This window comes from Panthera leo, chromosome C1, assembly GCF_018350215.1.
Source record: "Panthera leo isolate Ple1 chromosome C1, P.leo_Ple1_pat1.1, whole genome shotgun sequence".
Taxonomy (NCBI): domain Eukaryota; kingdom Metazoa; phylum Chordata; class Mammalia; order Carnivora; family Felidae; genus Panthera; species Panthera leo.
Genome location: NC_056686.1, coordinates 27,601,770 through 27,620,400, shown reverse-complemented (window position 1 = coordinate 27,620,400; position 18,631 = coordinate 27,601,770). Strand labels below are relative to the sequence as shown.

The 18,631-nt window shown below is 48.7% G+C and overlaps 1 protein-coding gene across 4 annotated transcripts; it reads left to right on the top strand.

Moving 5' to 3' along the window:
* The first annotated feature begins 2,762 nt into the window (after positions 1-2,762).
* On the top strand, positions 2,763-13,894 carry TRAPPC3 (trafficking protein particle complex subunit 3). Of its 4 annotated transcripts, XM_042952028.1 has the most exons (6): positions 3,681-3,861; positions 3,979-4,133; positions 11,011-11,108; positions 11,354-11,453; positions 12,502-12,684; positions 13,141-13,894. In XM_042952028.1, coding segments are annotated over exons 3-6 (405 nt in total). In that variant the 5' UTR covers positions 3,681-3,861; positions 3,979-4,133; positions 11,011-11,106; the 3' UTR covers positions 13,261-13,894. The 4 variants fall into 4 exon arrangements, with proteins under 4 accessions (XP_042807961.1, XP_042807962.1, XP_042807960.1 ...); XM_042952027.1 differs by lacking the exons at positions 3,681-3,861; positions 3,979-4,133 and adding an exon at positions 2,763-2,824; XM_042952026.1 differs by lacking the exon at positions 3,979-4,133.
* The last annotated feature ends 4,737 nt before the right edge of the window (positions 13,895-18,631 follow it).

Below are 18,631 nucleotides of genomic sequence, written 5' to 3'. Positions count from 1 at the left end.
GGAGGAGGAGCAGATCTCTGTTGTCAGCCATCCCATCTGCAAAGTGAGGGGACCATGTGGATGATGGAGTCCAGGACTGCTCTTTATGAGGTCAGAGGACTCAGGGCCTGCATTTTCCAGAATTGAACAGGCCTACCCTGAGCCAGGATTCATGAACGAAACCCAACAGGGGGAGAGCCCTCTAGGGTAGATCTTGAGGATGAACAACCTGGGTCTTCAGTGAGGGTGGGAACAGTGAGATACCTTCATTAGCTAGACCTCAAGAGTAGTGGAGGAGGAAATAAACGGTAGCTAAAGATGAAAAGAGAGGCCAGGGATGGTCTATATAAGAGGGTCTGAATGCCAATTGACATCATGTAGATGACGACCGTGGGGAGTCGTGAAAGTTTCTTTGCAAGGGGAGGGGTGAGCACTGCTTTAGAACTGGAAATTCTCTATTGTGTCTAATGATCCGGGACTGACTTTGAGGAACTCATGGCAAAGAGACAGTGTGTGGTATTAGCCTATGTCAGTCATTCTCAACCAGAGGCAATTTTGTCCCCCAGAGAACATTTGGCAATATTTAGGGGAACTTTTGGTTGTCAGAACTGGGGGTATCACTGGCATCTAGTTCTTAGACACCAGAGATGCTGTTTAACATCCTACAATGCTCAGAACAAAGCATCATTAGGCCCAAAATGTCGACAGTGCCAACGCAGAGGAACTCTTCTCTAGACTGAGGGTGGAGGCGCCCGTACCCCCTCACAAGATGCTAGTGGTGGGGACCAGCAGACCATCTGGGAGTTAGCCAACCTGATGGACGTTTCTCCCAGCCAGCCCCAGAAGGCTTCCTGTACAGTTGATGGGTCCAGGATGAGTCTTGGGAGGATGGCTAAGGGGAACCAGGAGTGCGTGCACCAGTGTCCTGTGATTAAGTCAAAGCAAACAAACGGAGAGATGGAGTGGGCTCCTCTCCATTTAGTCCCTGACTGATCAGGATCCCTGGCAGGTCCCAAGTGCTAGCAACTGAGAAGGTTTAGAGTATGTGTGTCTCTCCAAGTTTGGGGCTGGATGACAGCATCTGGGAGCCTCACGTGCCTCTACCCCCATATATTAGACATCCCAGAGAAGGAAGAAGTGAGATACTTGAAATATCAAGGACTGAAGCCCCAATAGGATGCCTTGCCCGCTTTGGTGAGGGGCAAGGAACTCTGTTGGCTCCCCTGTGACTCCCTTACCACCCAGGGCAGTCCCTCCTCCTCGGAAACAGGCACGAATGAGCTGTTCCTCTCACCACGAGGCTGGGCTTGAGCTAGGGGGCAGGGATCAGAAATAAGTCCCCTTCCCGATCCCCCAGGGGGAGGGCAGGAGCAAGAGCATTTACAACCTCCTGGGTTTGGTGGGGCAGGGTCCAGGACGAAACTGATGGAGGGGTGAAGGAAATCACTGGGAGATTTGACACAGAGATATGAATCAGGAGGAAGGCCCAGGAGGCTGCCTCCACACTCACAAAATAGGAAGTGGGAGGGGCCTCATACTGGGGGCAGCAGAGAGAACAGACACCAGACTCTCACTCCCACCCCACCCCAAGGCACAGCATGGTGAATGGGTTAGAGACCCATACCACTCTCCTGGGGAGCCCTCCAGGCCCACTCCTCGAGGCTGAGGGTGGGGAATGTCCTCAAGGTCAGTGGTGACACCAGCGGCAATAAGGCCTCCCTCCCACCAGCTTGGAGACAGGAAGGGACAGGGACTGACTGGAGGGGGAGGAACTCAGATACAGGACCAAACAGGCTCACTGTTTGGGATTCCTGGGAAGGGTCTTTGCCTAGAGCCCCTGCTAGGAATGGGAAGCTGTCCCTGCTACATTTTTTTCTAGGGAGAAGGAGACAAGGGTGAGGAGTAGGTGCCTAGTGTTCTGAGATGTCTGGCCCTGAGCAGTGGTTGAGAAGGATTGGGATTTGGGAATGATGGGAGCTGTACCGAGAGCCCTTGGAGCAGCTGTCTAAGGAGGTTTAGGTTCACATCTGAGTGAGGGAGGAGACCCTATAAATCAGCTTAAAATGGACCCTCCCCCATCCTTAATTCAGGACTTGTGCCACTGGAAGGAGGAGTCCCAGAGAAAAAGACACCAAAAGGAGCAGTCACAGGCAGAAGAAGAATCTCAGAGGTCATAAGATGGGCAGGGAAAGGCTCCGCCTTCAGCTTCTCCAGAACCACCCTGCCTGACAGCAGTCTGGGTGGGGTCGGGCGGCTGGCCGTGACTGTGACTCAGGTTTCTGTGGGCAGCCAAGGGCAGCCGGCAGGGAGGAGCCCAGACCGACAGACAGACCAGCCAACTGCAGCTTTCACCTCAGCTGTCCTCTCTCCTGGGAATGCAGGAGGTTCTTCCCTGGCTGCGCTGGCCGCTGGGGGCTAGCTGACCCCCTGCCTCCTCCCCTGCCACAGCCCAGCCCTCCAGTTCCTTCCCAGAACTCTCAGCCAAGGCACTGACACAGGAGGGAGAGTCAAAGGTCACTGCCTCTAGGGAGGCCCCAGAATGTCTTTGTCACAGGGAGAAGGGTATAATAACGATTGGTCCTGCACCCTGAGGGAGAGACTGGGAGAATCTTGGGAACTGGCCTTTAGCCGGAGCAGCCTGGGCCTCCCCAGTCTTCCCCAGCCGGGCTGGCTCACGTCTGGGCGGACTGGTTGTCATGGTGAAGGCTAGGGGCTAGAATGCAGCTGCTTACAGAGTCAGGCTACCAGGCTTAAGTGAGGAGAGGGTGCTCAGGGACTCCCAGGCCAACCTGCTTACAACTGACTGGCCAGAGGGGATGGCTGGAGCTGAAACCGAAGAGCTATGGTCAGGGACTGTAGGACTTCCCTTGGTGATGGTGAGGGTGTGGCCAGCACATTCCCCTGGTGTTTCTGGGACCTGTTGGCTGTTTTTAGAGAGTGTCTGGAAGAAAGGGAATGCACATTTATTTTGTGACCAAGTGCTCCGCACTTGTGTCTCACCAATCTTCACAACAACTGAAAGAGATCCAGCAACTTGCCTAAAATGGCAAAGCTGAGATTAAAATCCGGGACTGGCTGCTACCAACGCTGGCGATCTTTCTTTTCCAGGGACCAGGCAGTGTAGTTCTTGGGGAAGGGGAGGGAGACAAAGTGACCTGAATTTTAGCAAACAGACTGGATATTCCATCATGAGGCCACAGTGGTAGGATGCAGGTACTGGCTGCTTTTGGAGTTTGGGAACAAATGACAGTTTGAAAAAAAACACTAGTGAAATGCTTGGCACATAGGTTCTCATTAAATATTTTTGCAGTAAGAAGCCAGATTTGTGTATGAGCCGTAGCTAGTTTTCTGGGACATCCTGGGAGCTTCTGGCTCTGAATTGCAGCAAGAGCGGAAGAAGCTAGTTCGAAAGGGGGACTTTCCAAGACCAACCCAACAAGAGAGGAATTTGCGGAGCATCTGTGAGGGTGAGGGGGTGGGCGGAAGGGAAGTGTGTGGACTACACAAGATTCCCGCAAGCTCCGGACGCCACCCAGCGGCTATAATGTAGCCCTCGGGGAGCCAGGCTCTAAGAGAGTCAGCCGCGCGAAGCACTCTGGGACTTGTAGTCCAGCGGGGCTGCCAACGGAGCGGTTGGGTGTTGTAGTCTGACGTTTACCGGGCGGGAATTATCCTCATCCGCCGGACCACGAGTCCCGTGGTGCCCCGCGGCAGGCCGCGCAGGCGCGGTGAGTTGGTGCCGGTCAGTCCCGAAGGCTGAGGGGCCGCGGCTGGGTGGAGCGGTGTCCAGAGGGGTCGCCGAGCAGGTCTGTGGCGAGGCGGGGTCCGGCGGCCGGCACCATGTCTAGGCAGGCGAACCGTGGCACCGAGAGCAAGAAAATGGTAACTCGGAGCGCGTGACCTCGGCGAGCGGGGCGGAATGGAGGCGTTCTGGGGAAGGGGCCCGGCGCGGGGCGCAATTGGAAAAGGGTCTCCTATGAGCGCAAAGTGCTTTCGCAGGAAGGAAGGAGGAGGGGGCTGCCTGTGGGCCTGGAGGGGAGAGTCACGCCGGGGACGTCCCGGGCCTGAAGCAGGTTGCAGGGCCGCTGGAGTAGCTCAGAGATCCCTCCCCCGACGCCTGAGAGCCGCCGTGTGCTAGACCAACAGCGACGACGGTAATAGTAACTACCACTATTGCTCTCTTACTGTGTGTTAGGCACCGAGCCAGGCACTTTACGTACACGGTGTCATTTAATTCGCTAAGTAACTCTCTCAGGTAGATAATGTTACCGCAGTTTTACGGCTCCGAGAGGTTACATAACTTCCCCAAATTTACATCTAGGAAGAGTTAGGATTTGAACTCATGTCTCTGTAGAACTTCCAAGTTTCAGACTACTGGGCCCTACTGTCTCTCACACTGTGCTCTGGGGATGGTAAGAGATGCTCCGATACTGATCCTGCCAGAAAGGAACTTTTATTTGGAGGAGTAGGCAGGGTGGCAGTAAGTGGTACCTCTCTGGTGAGGGGCGGGGGGACTCCTTTCTTGCCCTGGGAATAGTGGGACACCATGTAGTCTGGTAAAGTTTGGTTGCAGGTGGCAGCCTGACCTGGAAAGTAAGGTAGATGACGCTTTCCTCCAAATTAAGGGGACCTCTTGCCAGGTGTTTTTCTTTGCCATATTCTTACCTCCTCCAGAATTGCCCATGCTATCTTTCTTTCCCGATTTGGAAACTCAATCAGGGGCCCTTTGTTGACACTCAGCTCTAGCGGGGTGATTAAACATCCCTTATACCTTGGCATCTTACACTAGGAACAGCCACCAAAAATGGGCCACAGGAGGCCCTAACACTCCAAAGTAGTACCTGACTTTTTTTTTCAGACCCCTTTTGAGAAGCTGCTGATACCAATGGATCGCCTCCCCAGATTTTTTTTTTTAGTTTATTTATTTATTTTGAGCGAGAGAGTATGGGCAGGGTAGGGGCAGAGAGAGAAGGAGAGAGAATCTCTAATGGTGCAGAGCTCTACACGGGGCTCAAACTCAAACCATGAGATCATGACCTGAGCTGAAACCAAGAGTCAGACACTTAACCAACTGAGCCACCCAGGTGCCCCTCCCCAGAAATGTTAAATTGACAGACATGTACATGGACACTTGTTTACATTTTGGGGGGATTTGTGGGTCCCTGAAGATCCTCCATGGATCACAGGTTAAGAATTCCTGTTTTGGAGAAAATATCAAGGAGTTAAAAAGAAAAAAAGTATATTTTACTAGGAAACTGTCATGTAGGGGAAGAAGCATGGACATTGTTGGAATTCTCAAGTCTTGTTTGATCCTCAATTTCCTTATTTATAAATTGGGGACAATGATGCCTACTTAAGATTAAGTGAGATAACAGTGTACAATGTATGGGACATGAAATGTTTGTTTCCTCTTTTCCTAAGATATGAGGAGATGCTTCGTTTTCATATCTTAGTTTTGTTTTGTACTTTTTTTAAACCTGAAATCCCTATTGAAATATTTAATACCATTTTATTTATTTGTTTATATTTAAATATTGAGAGAGAGGGAGACAGAAATTCTGAAGCAGGCTCCATGCCGACCGAACCACCCAGGTGCCCTTTTAATACCATTTTAAACAGGAACCTCCAGGTTCTACCCTTAACACCAGCAGCAACCCCCTCCGTGTTCATTCTGCTTTGGTGAGGGGAGAATTAGGGAGGGGAGCAGCACACTCCTGCCTCAAGGCTTTTGCAACTGCTAGTGTCTCTGCTTAGAACTTCCTTCCCCCAATGAGTAACCCTAACCCTCATGTAGCTACTCCCTACTTCATTCGCAGTTACTCAAATGTCACCTCCTCTGAAGAGACCTTTCCTGACTACCTGACTAGTTTTCTGTCCTCTTACTCTACTCTGTTTTTCTTCATGGCGCTATTCCTTTATAAATTATATACTTGTTTCTTTTCAGTCTTCCCCATGAAAATGTAACCACCAGAGCAAGGATTTGTTTTGTCCATTGCTCTGTTCCCAGCATCTGGGATGATGCTTGGCTCTAGGGAATCAATATTTAGTGAATGAATGACATGAAGGTTTGGGGCACCCTCTCATTAATTTCCTGCTGCTGCCTACTTAAGGGCCTGTCACATGATCCTTTTGCTGGCCACCTGGTTTTGGTATGCTCCTCTCCTCCTGGGGGAGGTCTCTCCCTCTAGCAGCCCTCTTCCCAGTTGGCCCAACCTTCTGCTAATTACTGTGTTCCCACTTAAACCCTCCAAGACTTAAATGATTAATATACCCAAGGAACTAGACCTCTGCTTTTAGTCTGTGTGAGCAGAAACAGCCCATGTATCTGGCAAACTTTTCCTGAGCCCTAACTATATGGGTGGCTCTGTGCTAGGTGTTGGGAGAAGTGCAGAGATGCAGTCCTAGTCCCTGACCTTGAGAAGCACATGCTATGAGAGAGGCAGAAAAGTATATAACACAGGGGTGTAGTACTGTCCCGGCCTAACTGCTTACTGACTGTGTGACCTTCATTGTTGTAAGCATCAGTTTCACCATCTTTAAAAAATAGATTCGAAAGGGTAGTAATAGTATCTGTCATGGGGTTGTTCTGAGAGTTCATTGACATCATGCATGAAAAGCTAGCAGTGTGACAGTCCCCTCAACACAGTTGGCACTCGGTAAATGTCAGCTAGCAAGCATCCTTGTTTGTACAGATATTAGCCTTTATGTGTCTGTACAGTGTTTGGTTCTTGAATTCCATGGACAGTCAAACCCAACTTTATTTTGTGTTGTGTTACTAGTAACCCAACCCCAGTGGCTGTATTGTCTAGTGCTCAGGTGGGTTACTACTTCAGTGGCAGCACTCAGAATCTCCATACAGGAGGCCGGAGGGTAAGAGAGAGGGATCAACTCCCTCCTGTTACTGACCTTCATTCCCAGCTGCTTGGGGCAGTCACACTGAATTATTTGTGTTGATAAAAATAGTAAACGTGACTCTTGGAGCATTAGCTCCAAAGATCGGCCCCCCTAGGAAGATTTGTTTGTCCGGGGCACTAACTGAAAAGGCTTTGAAAACCATCAAGTACAGTAGCTCACCTGAAGTAGGGCTTGGCTTTACTTGCTCTGCTCAGGTTGTGCCTATAATACTTGGAGATCATATTGGCTATTCTGTGGTTTCTTGGTCTGCAAAACATTTAAAGTCCGTTATCTCATTAGATCCTCCAGCATGACAGATTTTACTGTTGCCCGTGTTTGTGTGAGGGGATTGAGATTTAGCAAAGTAAAGTGACTTACCTAAAATCCCACAGCTAGTAAGTGGCAGTCCAGACTCAGAATCCGGTCTTCTGACTACAAACCCAGTATTCATTCATTCCTTCTTTCTTTCTTTCTTTCTTTCTTTCTTTCTTTCTTTCTTTCTTTCTTTTTCCTTTTCTTTCTTTTCTTTCTTTCTTTCTTTCTTTCTTTCTTTTTAATTTTTTAAAGTTTATTTATCTTGAGAGAGAGAGAGAGTCAGAGGGAGAGAGAGCATGAGCAGGAAAGGGGCAGAGAGAGAAGGGGAGAGAGAGAATCCCAAGCAGGCTCCGCACTGTCAGCACAGAGCTCGATGCAGGGCTCGAACTTACCAACCACGAGATCATGACCTGAGCCAAAACCAAGAGTCAGAGGTTTGACTGAGCCACCCAGGTGCCCCATAAACCCATTATTCTTTCTCTTTGCCTTATTAGTTATTACAAAGTTCTTTATATTGATTCAAAAATCTCCCTCAAACCAATTCAGGATACTCTCTGATAGCACACTACAGAGAACTAGTTTAAGAATAAAAAATAACAGGGGCGCCTGGGTGGCTCAGTCGGTTAAGCGGCCGACTTCGGCTCAGGTCATGATCTCGCGGTCCGTGAGTTCGAGCCCCACGTCGGGCTCTGTGCTGACAGCTCAGAGCCTGGAGCCTGCTTCCGATTCTGTGTCTCCCTCTCTCTGACCCTCCCCCGTTCATACTCTGTCCTCTCTCTGTCTCAAAAATAAATAAACGTTAAAAAAAAAAAAAAAAGAATAAAAAATAACAGCATCTACTTCTTTTGTAGGTACTGTACTTCTTGTGTAGGTACTATGCAGCAGGTGCCCTATATATATCTCATTGTAGCCCTCGAGGGCAGATAGTATTGTCACCATTGTACAGATGTGAAAAAAACTGATGTTCCAAAATACTAAGTGATGGCTTCGATCACATAACTTTTTACAGGACAGTGCTCAACTATTAAGAAGACTGAATCTCAGTTACTTAACCTGTCACCTATAAAATGGGGATGGATGATGTTTGCTAAACTCCTGGTTGTTATTAGGATTAATGAAAGGCATTCTGAAGATTTTATAAATGTAAATGGCCCTTGTTACTAAACATAATTAAAGCACTTAAAAATGTTGCAGAAGAGATTCATGTTTTTGTTGGGAAGGAGAATGTGGTTATTATGTTCAATGAAGAAGTTGGATCAATTGAATTAGCTGACCTTTAAGGTCCCATGAAACCTTTTGTCGTAAGGGTCACAAGGACTGAAAACCCAGGTCAGCAGTAACCTGTCTTCCTCTTCTGTTTTCTCTTTTATTCATTCCTGTCAAATCACATTGGTCTCTTAGCTGTTTCTCAAACATGGCAGACATACTCCCATGTCAGTGTCTTTGCACTTGCTTCCTACAATCTTTTCACCCAGGTTTCTTCATGGCATAGCCTTACTTCCTTCAGGTCTTTGCACAAATATCACCTTACTAGGCCTTCTCTGACTATCCTATTTAAAATTGACACCTCTTTCTCTCTCCCTCCCCTTTTCTCTCTCTCTCTGTCTCTCTCTCTCTGTCTCCCTCTCCCTCTCTCCCTCTCCCTCTCTCCCTCTCCCTCTCCCTCTCCCTTTCCCTCTCCCTTTCCCTCTCCCTCTCTGCGTGTGTGTATCCTTTGCTGGCTTTTTGTCCATAGCTCTTATCATCATCTGGCAAACCATATATTTTATTCAATTTATTATGTATCACCCTCCTATTAGATAATCTCTGGTACATAGTAGACATTGAATGGATGACTTTTTTCTGTGCCACAGCTCCACTCCTATTTTTAAAGTATGAAGACCTTTAAGTGATGTATTTACATTGCACACTGTTCAAGTGGGCTTGGTTCATAATCAGAGATGGAGACAGAATTGCAAATTAAGAGAGAGTGTGGAGAACCTGGGTCAGGAATCTCATTCCCAAATCCCAGGCATATTGATTCTGTGACCATGGACAGATCTGTTTAGAACCTTGATTTTTTTTATTGGTAAATTGGGGGCTGCTGCGTGTATAAGGTGCTTGATAACATTGTGATATGCATGTTACTTGGCATTATGGTGGGCTGAGGCCATTGGAGTCTCTATCCAAAGGCTCATTAATAATGGAAGGAAAGCTCTCCTGATTTAATGCAGTGGTGCCAACTCGATAGACTGGTAACTGCTGGATTGTCTCCATCCATTCATGTCCAAGCCATTCTAGTGCCAAACCCGTAACTTTACTAAAAAATCATTGGCCTCCTTAATAGCTTCCCCTTAATTGCCATATTTGGTAAATGGTCTCTGGGAGACACCCTGATCTGACTGTTTTAGTTTAGTTCAAAAAGCCTCCTGGTTCTGAAACTGATTCTCTGACTCTCTAGTGCAGGTAAGTTTTTTGTTATTTTTTAGGGGGGCTATTAATATTGAACTTATGGGGAACAGTGGGTAGAGTGAATATTGGCTTAGAAACTCTTGTTTTTTGTCTCCCAAAATTACTTTTGTCAATAATTAGCTGTTTGTCTTTGGGCAGATTACTTAATCATTCTGAGTCTCAGTTTTCCTCATCTCTGAAATGAGATTAATCCCTGCCCTTTCTGCCTTACAGAATTATGGTGGGGTGGAAAATGAGACTATGAAAAGTAGAAGGCAGTATGTGAGCAGAAGGCTCACATTATCATTCTTGCAGTGACCTCAGCACCAGGCCAGGGGGACGAGGTGAGGAGCACTGAGGTCCTGAGAGCCTGGGCTTTAACATTACTTGGACTTTCTTCCCCAGAAGACTTGAGGACAGAAAGGTGCTCTGCCCCAAGTCTGACGAGCTTCCACTCAGAAGGGAGCGGTTGGGTGGCTGACTTGATCTTTCAGCCTGCCTTCTGTGTGGATCCATTGCCCCAGATGTGCTGTTAGCATGTTCTTCACTGTGTTTAGCTCCTGACCTCCTGCTTTCATTCTGTAGTCATGGCATTTGTCATCCTTTCCCTTCCACATCTCTGTTTCTTGGTAGGTAGGTGACAGGAGTCTTTATCTGAGACAGGGATTCTGTGATTTTAACTGTGGTTGTAGTAGAAACCAGTCCAGATCAGGGCTGTGTTCCAGGTACACAAAAGATTGGACTCCTTTCAGAGTGACCCCATTCCTGGAAACATTTTTGCTCTGTGTCAAGAGGAACATTATTTTTCCTCATTTTGGTGACTTAGGAGGGGGATTATCAGAGCAGCGGACTTTGTCTAGGACTTCCTTTCCTCCCCACAGACAAGGCCCCTGGGTCCTTGCTGCTCGTGGGTGGGGCGCTGGGAGTGAGTTGAGGCCAGGACACCCCAGATATTCTTAGGTGTAGAGAAGCCATTGGTCACACCTGCTAACATACAGAAGCTAATCTGTAACTGTCTGTTTCAGGTCTGTCTTTCATGGTATCTAGTGGATGACTGCTGCTCCCACCCCAGATTCTGGTGACCCAAGCTTAGCTTGGCGGTTGTGGTGGGGTCCTGGGTTAGCAGAAACCCACCTTGATATGTTGGAAGAGTGACTCCTCTATGCATGAAGTGCCTTCTACAACCTGTTCTGTAGTAGGTCTGGCTGAAGCCCTGCCACCTTGACCCTGGGGAGCCACACTCGTTGGCACTCCATAGAGGAGGATGTTCTTTCTCACCATACACGGATGACCTTCCTTTGAATCCTGACAGCTGCATTGAGGCTGATCTAGACTCACTAAACTTTGTTTTTTGTGCATCTTGGTTCTGACTGTCTTTTGAATGTCTTTTAGAGCTCTGAGCTTTTCACCCTTACCTATGGGGCCCTGGTCACCCAGCTATGCAAGGACTATGAAAATGATGAAGATGTGAATAAACAGCTGGATAAAATGTGAGTGAGCTGCTCTGCGGGAGGGACAAGAATGGGGCTCCCTAGTGCACAATCCGCATGGTCCTTTAGAGCCCAGAACAGGATTCTCTTTTGTAACCAATATTTTGGATACAGTTTCCACTGAGCTCATGTATTGAGATGTTTTGGAATTGTCCCCTATTTTCCCTTTACCACCAGCAGCCTTATGTTCAGACATAAGACATTCACACTCCATAATACAGTCTGTTCTCTTATTTTCTTCCCAGGGGCTATAACATTGGAGTCCGACTGATAGAAGATTTCTTGGCACGGTCAAATGTTGGAAGGTGCCACGACTTTCGGGAAACTGCAGACGTCATCGCCAAGGTCATTATCCTGGGCCACCTTGTTGTGCTGAGGGATGTCATTGGGAGGCACTGCTTACCACACTCTCCATCTCCCTTAGAGAGGCCCTTAGTATTCCAAAATACTAGTTAGGCAGCTGTCTGGTCAAAGGAGTCTTCCTGGTGGTTTGGGAATAGCACAGATTATGAAAAGGGAAGAGTGGTTGGGATCATCTGTGTGGATGAAAGCCCCACTGAAGTCAAAGCCAGGTCTCCTTGACTATGAAGACGTAGCAGAGCAGCCTGGGGGTTAAGAATACAGACTTTGGATTCAGACAAACCTGGCTTCAAATTCTGGCTCCAGTACTTACCAGTTAAGGGTAAGTTGCTTTTAACCTTTTAATTATCACTTACCTCATCTTTAAAAAAGGAAAATAAGAGCTGCCTCACAGAGTGATTGTAAGAAGTAAAGGAAATAATGAACATGAGCATTCAATTAAAACGAATACACTTAACTTAGTGTGCTTATAGGAAATGGTCACTATTGATAATATTAACATTACGTATGGTAGAATTAATAATAAATGATAAAACGCCTTTAGCTTTGTGGCGTCCGTTGCCTAAAGGTTGGTTCTTTCTGTTGGAGAGCATGCCGGCCCCAATCCTACAGAGAGCTGATAGTGAAGAGACAGTGTGAGGGTTTGGAATCAGGAGGGTGGATAGAGGGAAGGATGTCTTCAGAGTAATTCTGCCACAGTGACTCATACTTGCTTTCAAGAAGGATTCAGGTAGCACAGAGGACGAGGAAGTGGACCGGGCCTCTCATGTGCTGGTTCCGAGAAGCCACCCCGTCAGAAGAAGTGTAGGTGGGCAGCAAGTTGCCTAATTGTATGACGCCTTGAAGGAGCGGGGTGTGGAATTGTGCACAGATGCTTTGTCTTTTTTGCCCTGAATGCCTAAAACTCCAGTGTTTTGCAAAGGCCACAGTTTTGTTCCCAAGCCATTTAGTTCTCCTTTGCCAGTCCCATCACCTTCCCTGGTGTGCGGTCCCTACTCCTCTTCCACATAGTGCTGTCATGTGTTCCTGACAGGTGGCGTTCAAGATGTACTTGGGCATCACTCCAAGCATCACCAATTGGAGCCCAGCTGGTGACGAATTCTCCCTCATTTTGGAAAATAATCCCTTGGTGGACTTTGTGGAACTTCCCGATAACCACTCATCCCTTATTTATTCCAATCTCTTGTGTGGGGTGTTACGGGGAGCCTTGGAAATGGTGAGTGCGGCTCTTTACCTCCTGGGACACCTGAAATGTAGTAGGGGCTTGATAAAGGTTTGAAGGAATGAGAGAAGGAGAGAAAAGAAAGGCCTTTGGCTCCCCTCAGCACTTTGCTACCTGAGATGTGACGCTGCTGAGCATAGGATCCAAGGTGGATGTTTCTACATGGTGATGATTCTTGCTGATAGTAGTGCTGTCAGCCCCCAAAGCCCAGGAAATTCCCAGATTGGCTTATTTGGGTAAAGGTCTCATTTGTGGGTGCTCTTTGTTAAGTCAGCCTTACAGATCGGGGCCACTGCTTTCTACAGGGACACGAACTGGCAATCCTATCCTTGCGAGAAACCAGCCCCCTTGTTGGGACTGCCATGGATGAGTCAGCTACAGCCTGTCCCCTGTGGTTCCCCAGAGGCTGCAACTAGGCACCCGCCCCTTCATTTTCCCACTGTCCCCCAGGTCCAGATGGCTGTGGAGGCCAAGTTTGTCCAGGACACCCTGAAAGGAGACGGTGTGACAGAAATCCGGATGAGGTTCATCAGGCGGATTGAGGACAATCTCCCAGCTGGAGAGGAGTGACCATCCCCAGGACTTCAGGGTAGCTAGCAGGAAGGAGCACTTGTTGGAATCAGAAGCCTCAGCTCCCTCTGCCCTCTAGAACTCAGTGACTCTTTTAACATGGTTGTTACATATTTTTCTGTTTCCATTCTCCATGCTAATAAACAGCAGACTGCAATCTAGTCCATTTACCCCACAAGTGTGTACATTCAGGAGGGAAACTCTTTGCTCCCTCTCCCTTCAGAGGGGTTGGATGCAGTCATCTCTGGTTGGACTACAAAGAGCTCAACTGTTTTACATTCCTGTTTGAATTTTCCAAAGCAAAACCCGTTTGATCCCATTAAAGAGGCAAGCCTACCCCACATCTATTCCTGGGCCTTCAGAAAGCCATTGGTAAATGGCTGTAGGGAATCCAGGGTTGTGGGACGGGGGAGGAGAGGCTGATAGGGATGGACAGGAATTACTAGTCATGGTGTGACACACTCTAGTGCTTGCCAGGAAAGGGGAGCCATGCTGGAAACACTGACTTCTGGGAAGCCACCCAGGTCTCATTCCTCCCTGCTGTTTGGAGGCAACATCTCCTCTTTTTACAGAGGGTCCATCCTTTTTTCTTACAAATTCTTCAATAAAGACACATTCTTGAGTGAAATCCTAATCATGTTCTGTTTTCTTTCTGGAATTTGATTGCAGTGGAGTGAGGAGACCAGCTAAATCCCTGGACCCTGCCTTGCTTTTACCTGGTCTAGAAATGGCTTCTCCCCACAGACTAGAGAGTCTGGGAAGCCTGGGAGCAAATACTCCTTCAAAGTCACTTTTGGGTTTATTATCTAGCAAAATCTAGAAGCAGACCATTACCGCAGATATACCTAAAATGGACTACCTTGAGCTTTTTGGCCACTAAGTTGGAAGGCTTGGCTAGAGAGACCTTGTTAAGAATGGGGAAGGGAGGGGCGCCTGGGTGGCTCAGTCGGTTAAGCGTCCAACTTCAGCTCAGGTCACGATCTCGCGGTCCGTGGGTTCGAGCCCCGCATCGGGCTCTGGGATGACGGCTCAGAGCCTGGAGCCTGCTTCGGATTCTGTGTCTCCCTCTCTTTCTGCCCCTCCCCCGTTCATGCTTTGTCTCTCTCTGTCTCAAAAATAAAACGTTAAAAAAATTAAAAAAAAAAAAAAAAAAGAATAGGGAGGGGACACCTGGCTGGCTCATTCAGTAGAGCATGTGACTCTTGATCTTAGGGTTATGAGTTCGAGTCCCACGTGTGTCATAGAGTTTACTTGAAAATAGGGATGCCTGGGTGGCTCAGTCGGTTGAGCTTCTGACTCTTGAGTTCAGCTCAGGTCGTGGTCTCATGGTTCATGGGATCGAACCCCGCATCTGGATCTGCTGACAGCATGGAGCCTGCTTGGGATTCTCTCTGCCCCTGCCCAGCTTACGTGCACACATGTGCGTGCTCTCCCTCCTTCTCAAAATAAATACTGAAAAATAAAAATAGGTGAAAGCCAGATGGGAGGTTTGAGAGGATGAAAGGGAGAGGACTAAGAGTACTAAATTTTTTTTTCAAGGAGTTTTTTTTTTTTCATTTTTTTAAAAATGTTTATTTATTTTTGAGACAGAGGGAGACAGAGCACGAGTGGGGGATGGGCAGAGAGAGAGGGAGACACAGAATCCGAAGCAGGCTCCAGGCTCCGAGCTGTCAGCGCAGAGCCCGATGCAGGGCTCGAACCCACGAACCGTGAGTTCATGACCTGAGCCAAAGTCAGACGCCCAACTGACTGAGCCACCCAGACGCCCCTCAAGGAGTTTTGCTGTAAAGAAGAGCTAAGAAGTAGGGTAGTGTCTATAGGGTGATATGAAGTCAAAGGAAAGTTAAACCTCTGGTGTTGGGTACGATTTTTTGAGTGCTTACCATGTGTCAGACGTTGTCCTAGCACTTTGCATTACCTAATCCACGATAATTCCATTATTCACAATAACTCCATTTTGATTTAAACTTTTTTTAAGTTTATTTGAAGAGAGACTGAGACAGCACCAGTTGGGGAGGGGCAGAGAGAGGGAGAGAATCTCAAGCAGGCGACCAGCAGCCAGCACAGAGCCTGATGCAGGGCCTGAACTCATGAAACTGTGAGATTATGACCTGAGCTGAAACCACGGGTCAGACGCTTAACCAACTGAGCCACCCAGGTGCCCCAAAATAAGTCCATTTTTAGAGGGAAGACGACAAATTGCCTGAAGTTATACGGCCATTAAGGGGAGAAGCTAGGTCACAAAGCCCATGTTTTGTTTTTTGTTTTTTGGATTTTTTTTTGCTTTATTGACATTTTTTCTTTTTTTTTTTAATTTTCTTTTTTCTTTTTTTTAAATTTACATCCAAATTAGTTACCATATGGTGCAACAATGATTTCAGGAGTAGATTCCTTAATGCCCCTTACCCATTTAGCCCATCCCCCCTCCCATAACCCCTCCAGCAACCCTCAGTTTGTTCTCTGTATTTATGAGTCTCTTCTGTTTTGTCCCCCTCCCTGTTTTAATATTATTTTTGTTTCCCTTCCCTTATGTTCATCTGTTTTGTCTCTTAAAGTCCTCATATGAGTGAAGTCATATTTTTGTCTTTCTCTAATTTCACTTAGCATAATACCCTCCAGTTCCATTCACGTAGTTGCAAACGGCAAGATTTCATTCTTTTTGATTGCCAAGTAATGCTCCATTGTGTGTATATATATTCTCCACATCTTCTTTATCCATTCATCCATCGATGGACATTTGGGCTCTTTCCATACTTTGGCTATTGTTGATAGTGCTGCTATAAATGTGGGGGTGCATGTGTCCCTTCGAAACAGCATACCTGTATCCCATGGATAAATACCTAGTAGTGCAATTGCTGGGTCATAGGGTAGTTCTATTTTTAGTTTTTTGAGGAACCTCCATACCGTTTTCCAGAGTGGCTGCACCAGCTTGCATTCCCAACAAAGCCCATATTAACTGTGATGCCTGGTTCACATGGAGAGGTGGGAGGGGAGCAGGCCTGTGGGCCCCTCTCCCAGCCTTACAGAAGTTAGGATAGCTTTTCAAGGGAGGGATCAGAGGTTGTCAGGCCTTATTGGTAGCACTGTTCTTAGAGACAGCCTAGGGCCTTGAGGTCCCGATACTCAGGTTGTTGGGGGGAAATGGGGCCTCTGGGCTTTTCTCAAGGTTAGTGCACAGGCCTGAGGTGATGCATTGTGCGTTAAGTTTGTCTTGGTTGTGTAGGTTAGAACCAAGGTTTTGGGACGCTAGTAACAGAGGCAGTTTGCACACGACCTGCCTCCTCCAGTTGGGTTAGGCCATCAAGCAGGGGTGGGGAGGGGGTGTCACTTTTGTGTTCCCAAGTATAGGGAGGCTCCCTCTGGGATCCTGTCTTTTCTGAGCCTCTTTACCTCCCCCTCCAGATACAATTTAGGGCCCTAGGGCGGGCACCCCATTTCGGTCAATGGTATCCTTAGCACCCAGTATAGGGCTGGGTCCAGTCACCCTAGAGTTTGAGTGAATCAAGGAGGTAAAGAGAATGAATGTGGGCCCAGATGTGGACGCGCTGTGCGGTGCCTGGGCCCTGCCTAGGAAAGTGAACCGCACCCTTCCCTCCTCCAGGGGGCTCTCACCCTTCCTCTTGTAGCACCACCCCCACTTCCCGGCAGCCTTTTGTATGGTATGAGGTTTTAGATATTTCCTTTCCCAGAGTTAAACATGGGCAGCATTACAGAGTCGGCAAGCTGTGGAAACAAAGCCCCCTCAGTGATTTTTCCCAGTGGCAGCCCCACAATTGTGTGATGTGCACCCAGAGGCTGAGGGAAGGGAGGGGGTGGGGACTATGGAACTATTGGGAACATCACCTCATCATCTCTTCCAAATGAGCCAAACATATACAAGTCCAGCAACCAAGCTTCGAGGTCCCCTACCACATCCCCACCCCTGGAATTAATTCATTGTGGATTATATATCCCTCACCTTTACTCTGACTGAGGCTGGGACAGCCCCCCAAGGCTGGGCCATTCCTTGCTCTCCAGGATGTTACCGGCATGCCCTCCCAAGCAAGATGGGGCAGGTCTGTCTGGCTTTACGGCAGGGGGGCTGAATAATGAGGTCAGCAGCCTGGGTTGAAGCTAAATTCTGGGGCCTGGGGCCGGAGTCCATGCTGGTGGCCTTTGGGCTTGGCACTGGCTCCGCAGAGCTCAAAGAAAAGGCCTTGCTCTTCAGCCTTTGGCCACCAGGGGTCTCCAGATCACCACTCTGTTGTCCTAGCGTGACCATTGGACCCCTGGTTTTCATAATTTGCTAGAAGATGCACCTGATGGACAAATCTCAGAAGCTGGTTAGAATGTGGACGCGCTCCCCCCTTTCCCCCAGTCACTCCCACAGGATCTGACAGCAAAGCTTACGTGCTGCCAGGCTAAGTGAGGGCGAGGGCCTAGCTACTGAACCCAGGGCATTAGAGCACTTGGGCAAAGAAGTGTGTGGCCCCTGTGCATACCCCAAACTCTCATGCTGGCCTCAGTTGCACAAGCTAGCCCTGAGCCCTCCTCTCATCAACCCCTCATCTTCCTAAGTGGAGACCAGAGCACCAGCACTGTTCCCCTGATGTAAGAGAGTCCTATTCCTGCCCTAGACCTCCACGCGTGACATTTCCATATTTAGGTTATACTTTCCCCTGGTGGGTTGGCCTCCCCTATATTTGTACTGGGCATCCAGAGAAGGAGGTGGCAACAGAGGCCCAGGACAGAAATTGCATTAAGTAAAATTAAAATAGTCTCCTAACAAGTAGTTCATTGTGGATGGTTGGGGGTGCTGGTGCAGGAAAGGCATCTTCTGGTTCTCTCGGAGCTTAAGTGCTACCATGTGCTGTTCCCTGGAAGCCAGAGGGCCGGTGGGGGCGGGGGGGGGGGGCGGTGCAGGGAGGGTGGCGGTAGGCAAGGAGCCTCGCTGTTACGGCTCCCCAGCCTTTGATGTAGAGCCAGGCCTGACCCTAGGACAGCCGAGGGCCACTGCCAGGGTTGCTGTGGGACACAGCGCATTCCTGGGGGCAATTTACGCTCCTGGCAGGAGGAGAGGAAAGTTTCTACTGTGGGGAAGGGGGTGGAGGGAGGGCGCTGCAGAAGAAGTTAGGGGGTGGTTGTTGTGAGGGACAGTGGAGGGAGCCAAGGCATAGGGCGGCACCATCTTACCTCGCCTGGTAAGCCTTCACTGGCTTGGGCGGAGGCCTCCTCCGGGAAGCCCTCTCTGATGGGCCCAGAGCTGCTGAGGAGCAGCACCCTCACTCTGCACCACACACGTGGGCCAGCCCAGGTAGAGCCCCAGGGGACGCCCAGAGAAGCAGCCGTTCTTCCTTCCTGGCTCTGGGCGCCTGGACTGTCAGCCGTGGGG

What these genes read in the sequence shown, in the direction of transcription:
- TRAPPC3 (XM_042952026.1), top strand. Translation starts at nt 3,820, where the DNA reads ATGTCTAGGCAGGCGAACCGTGGCACCGAGAGCAAGAAAATG. An exon ending in AATAAACAGCTGGATAAAAT is followed by an intron (nt 11,109 to 11,353) that starts GTGAGTGAGCTG and finishes TTTTCTTCCCAG; the next exon opens with GGGCTATAACATTGGAGTCC. An exon ending in TACGGGGAGCCTTGGAAATG is followed by an intron (nt 12,685 to 13,140) that starts GTGAGTGCGGCT and finishes ACTGTCCCCCAG; the next exon opens with GTCCAGATGGCTGTGGAGGC.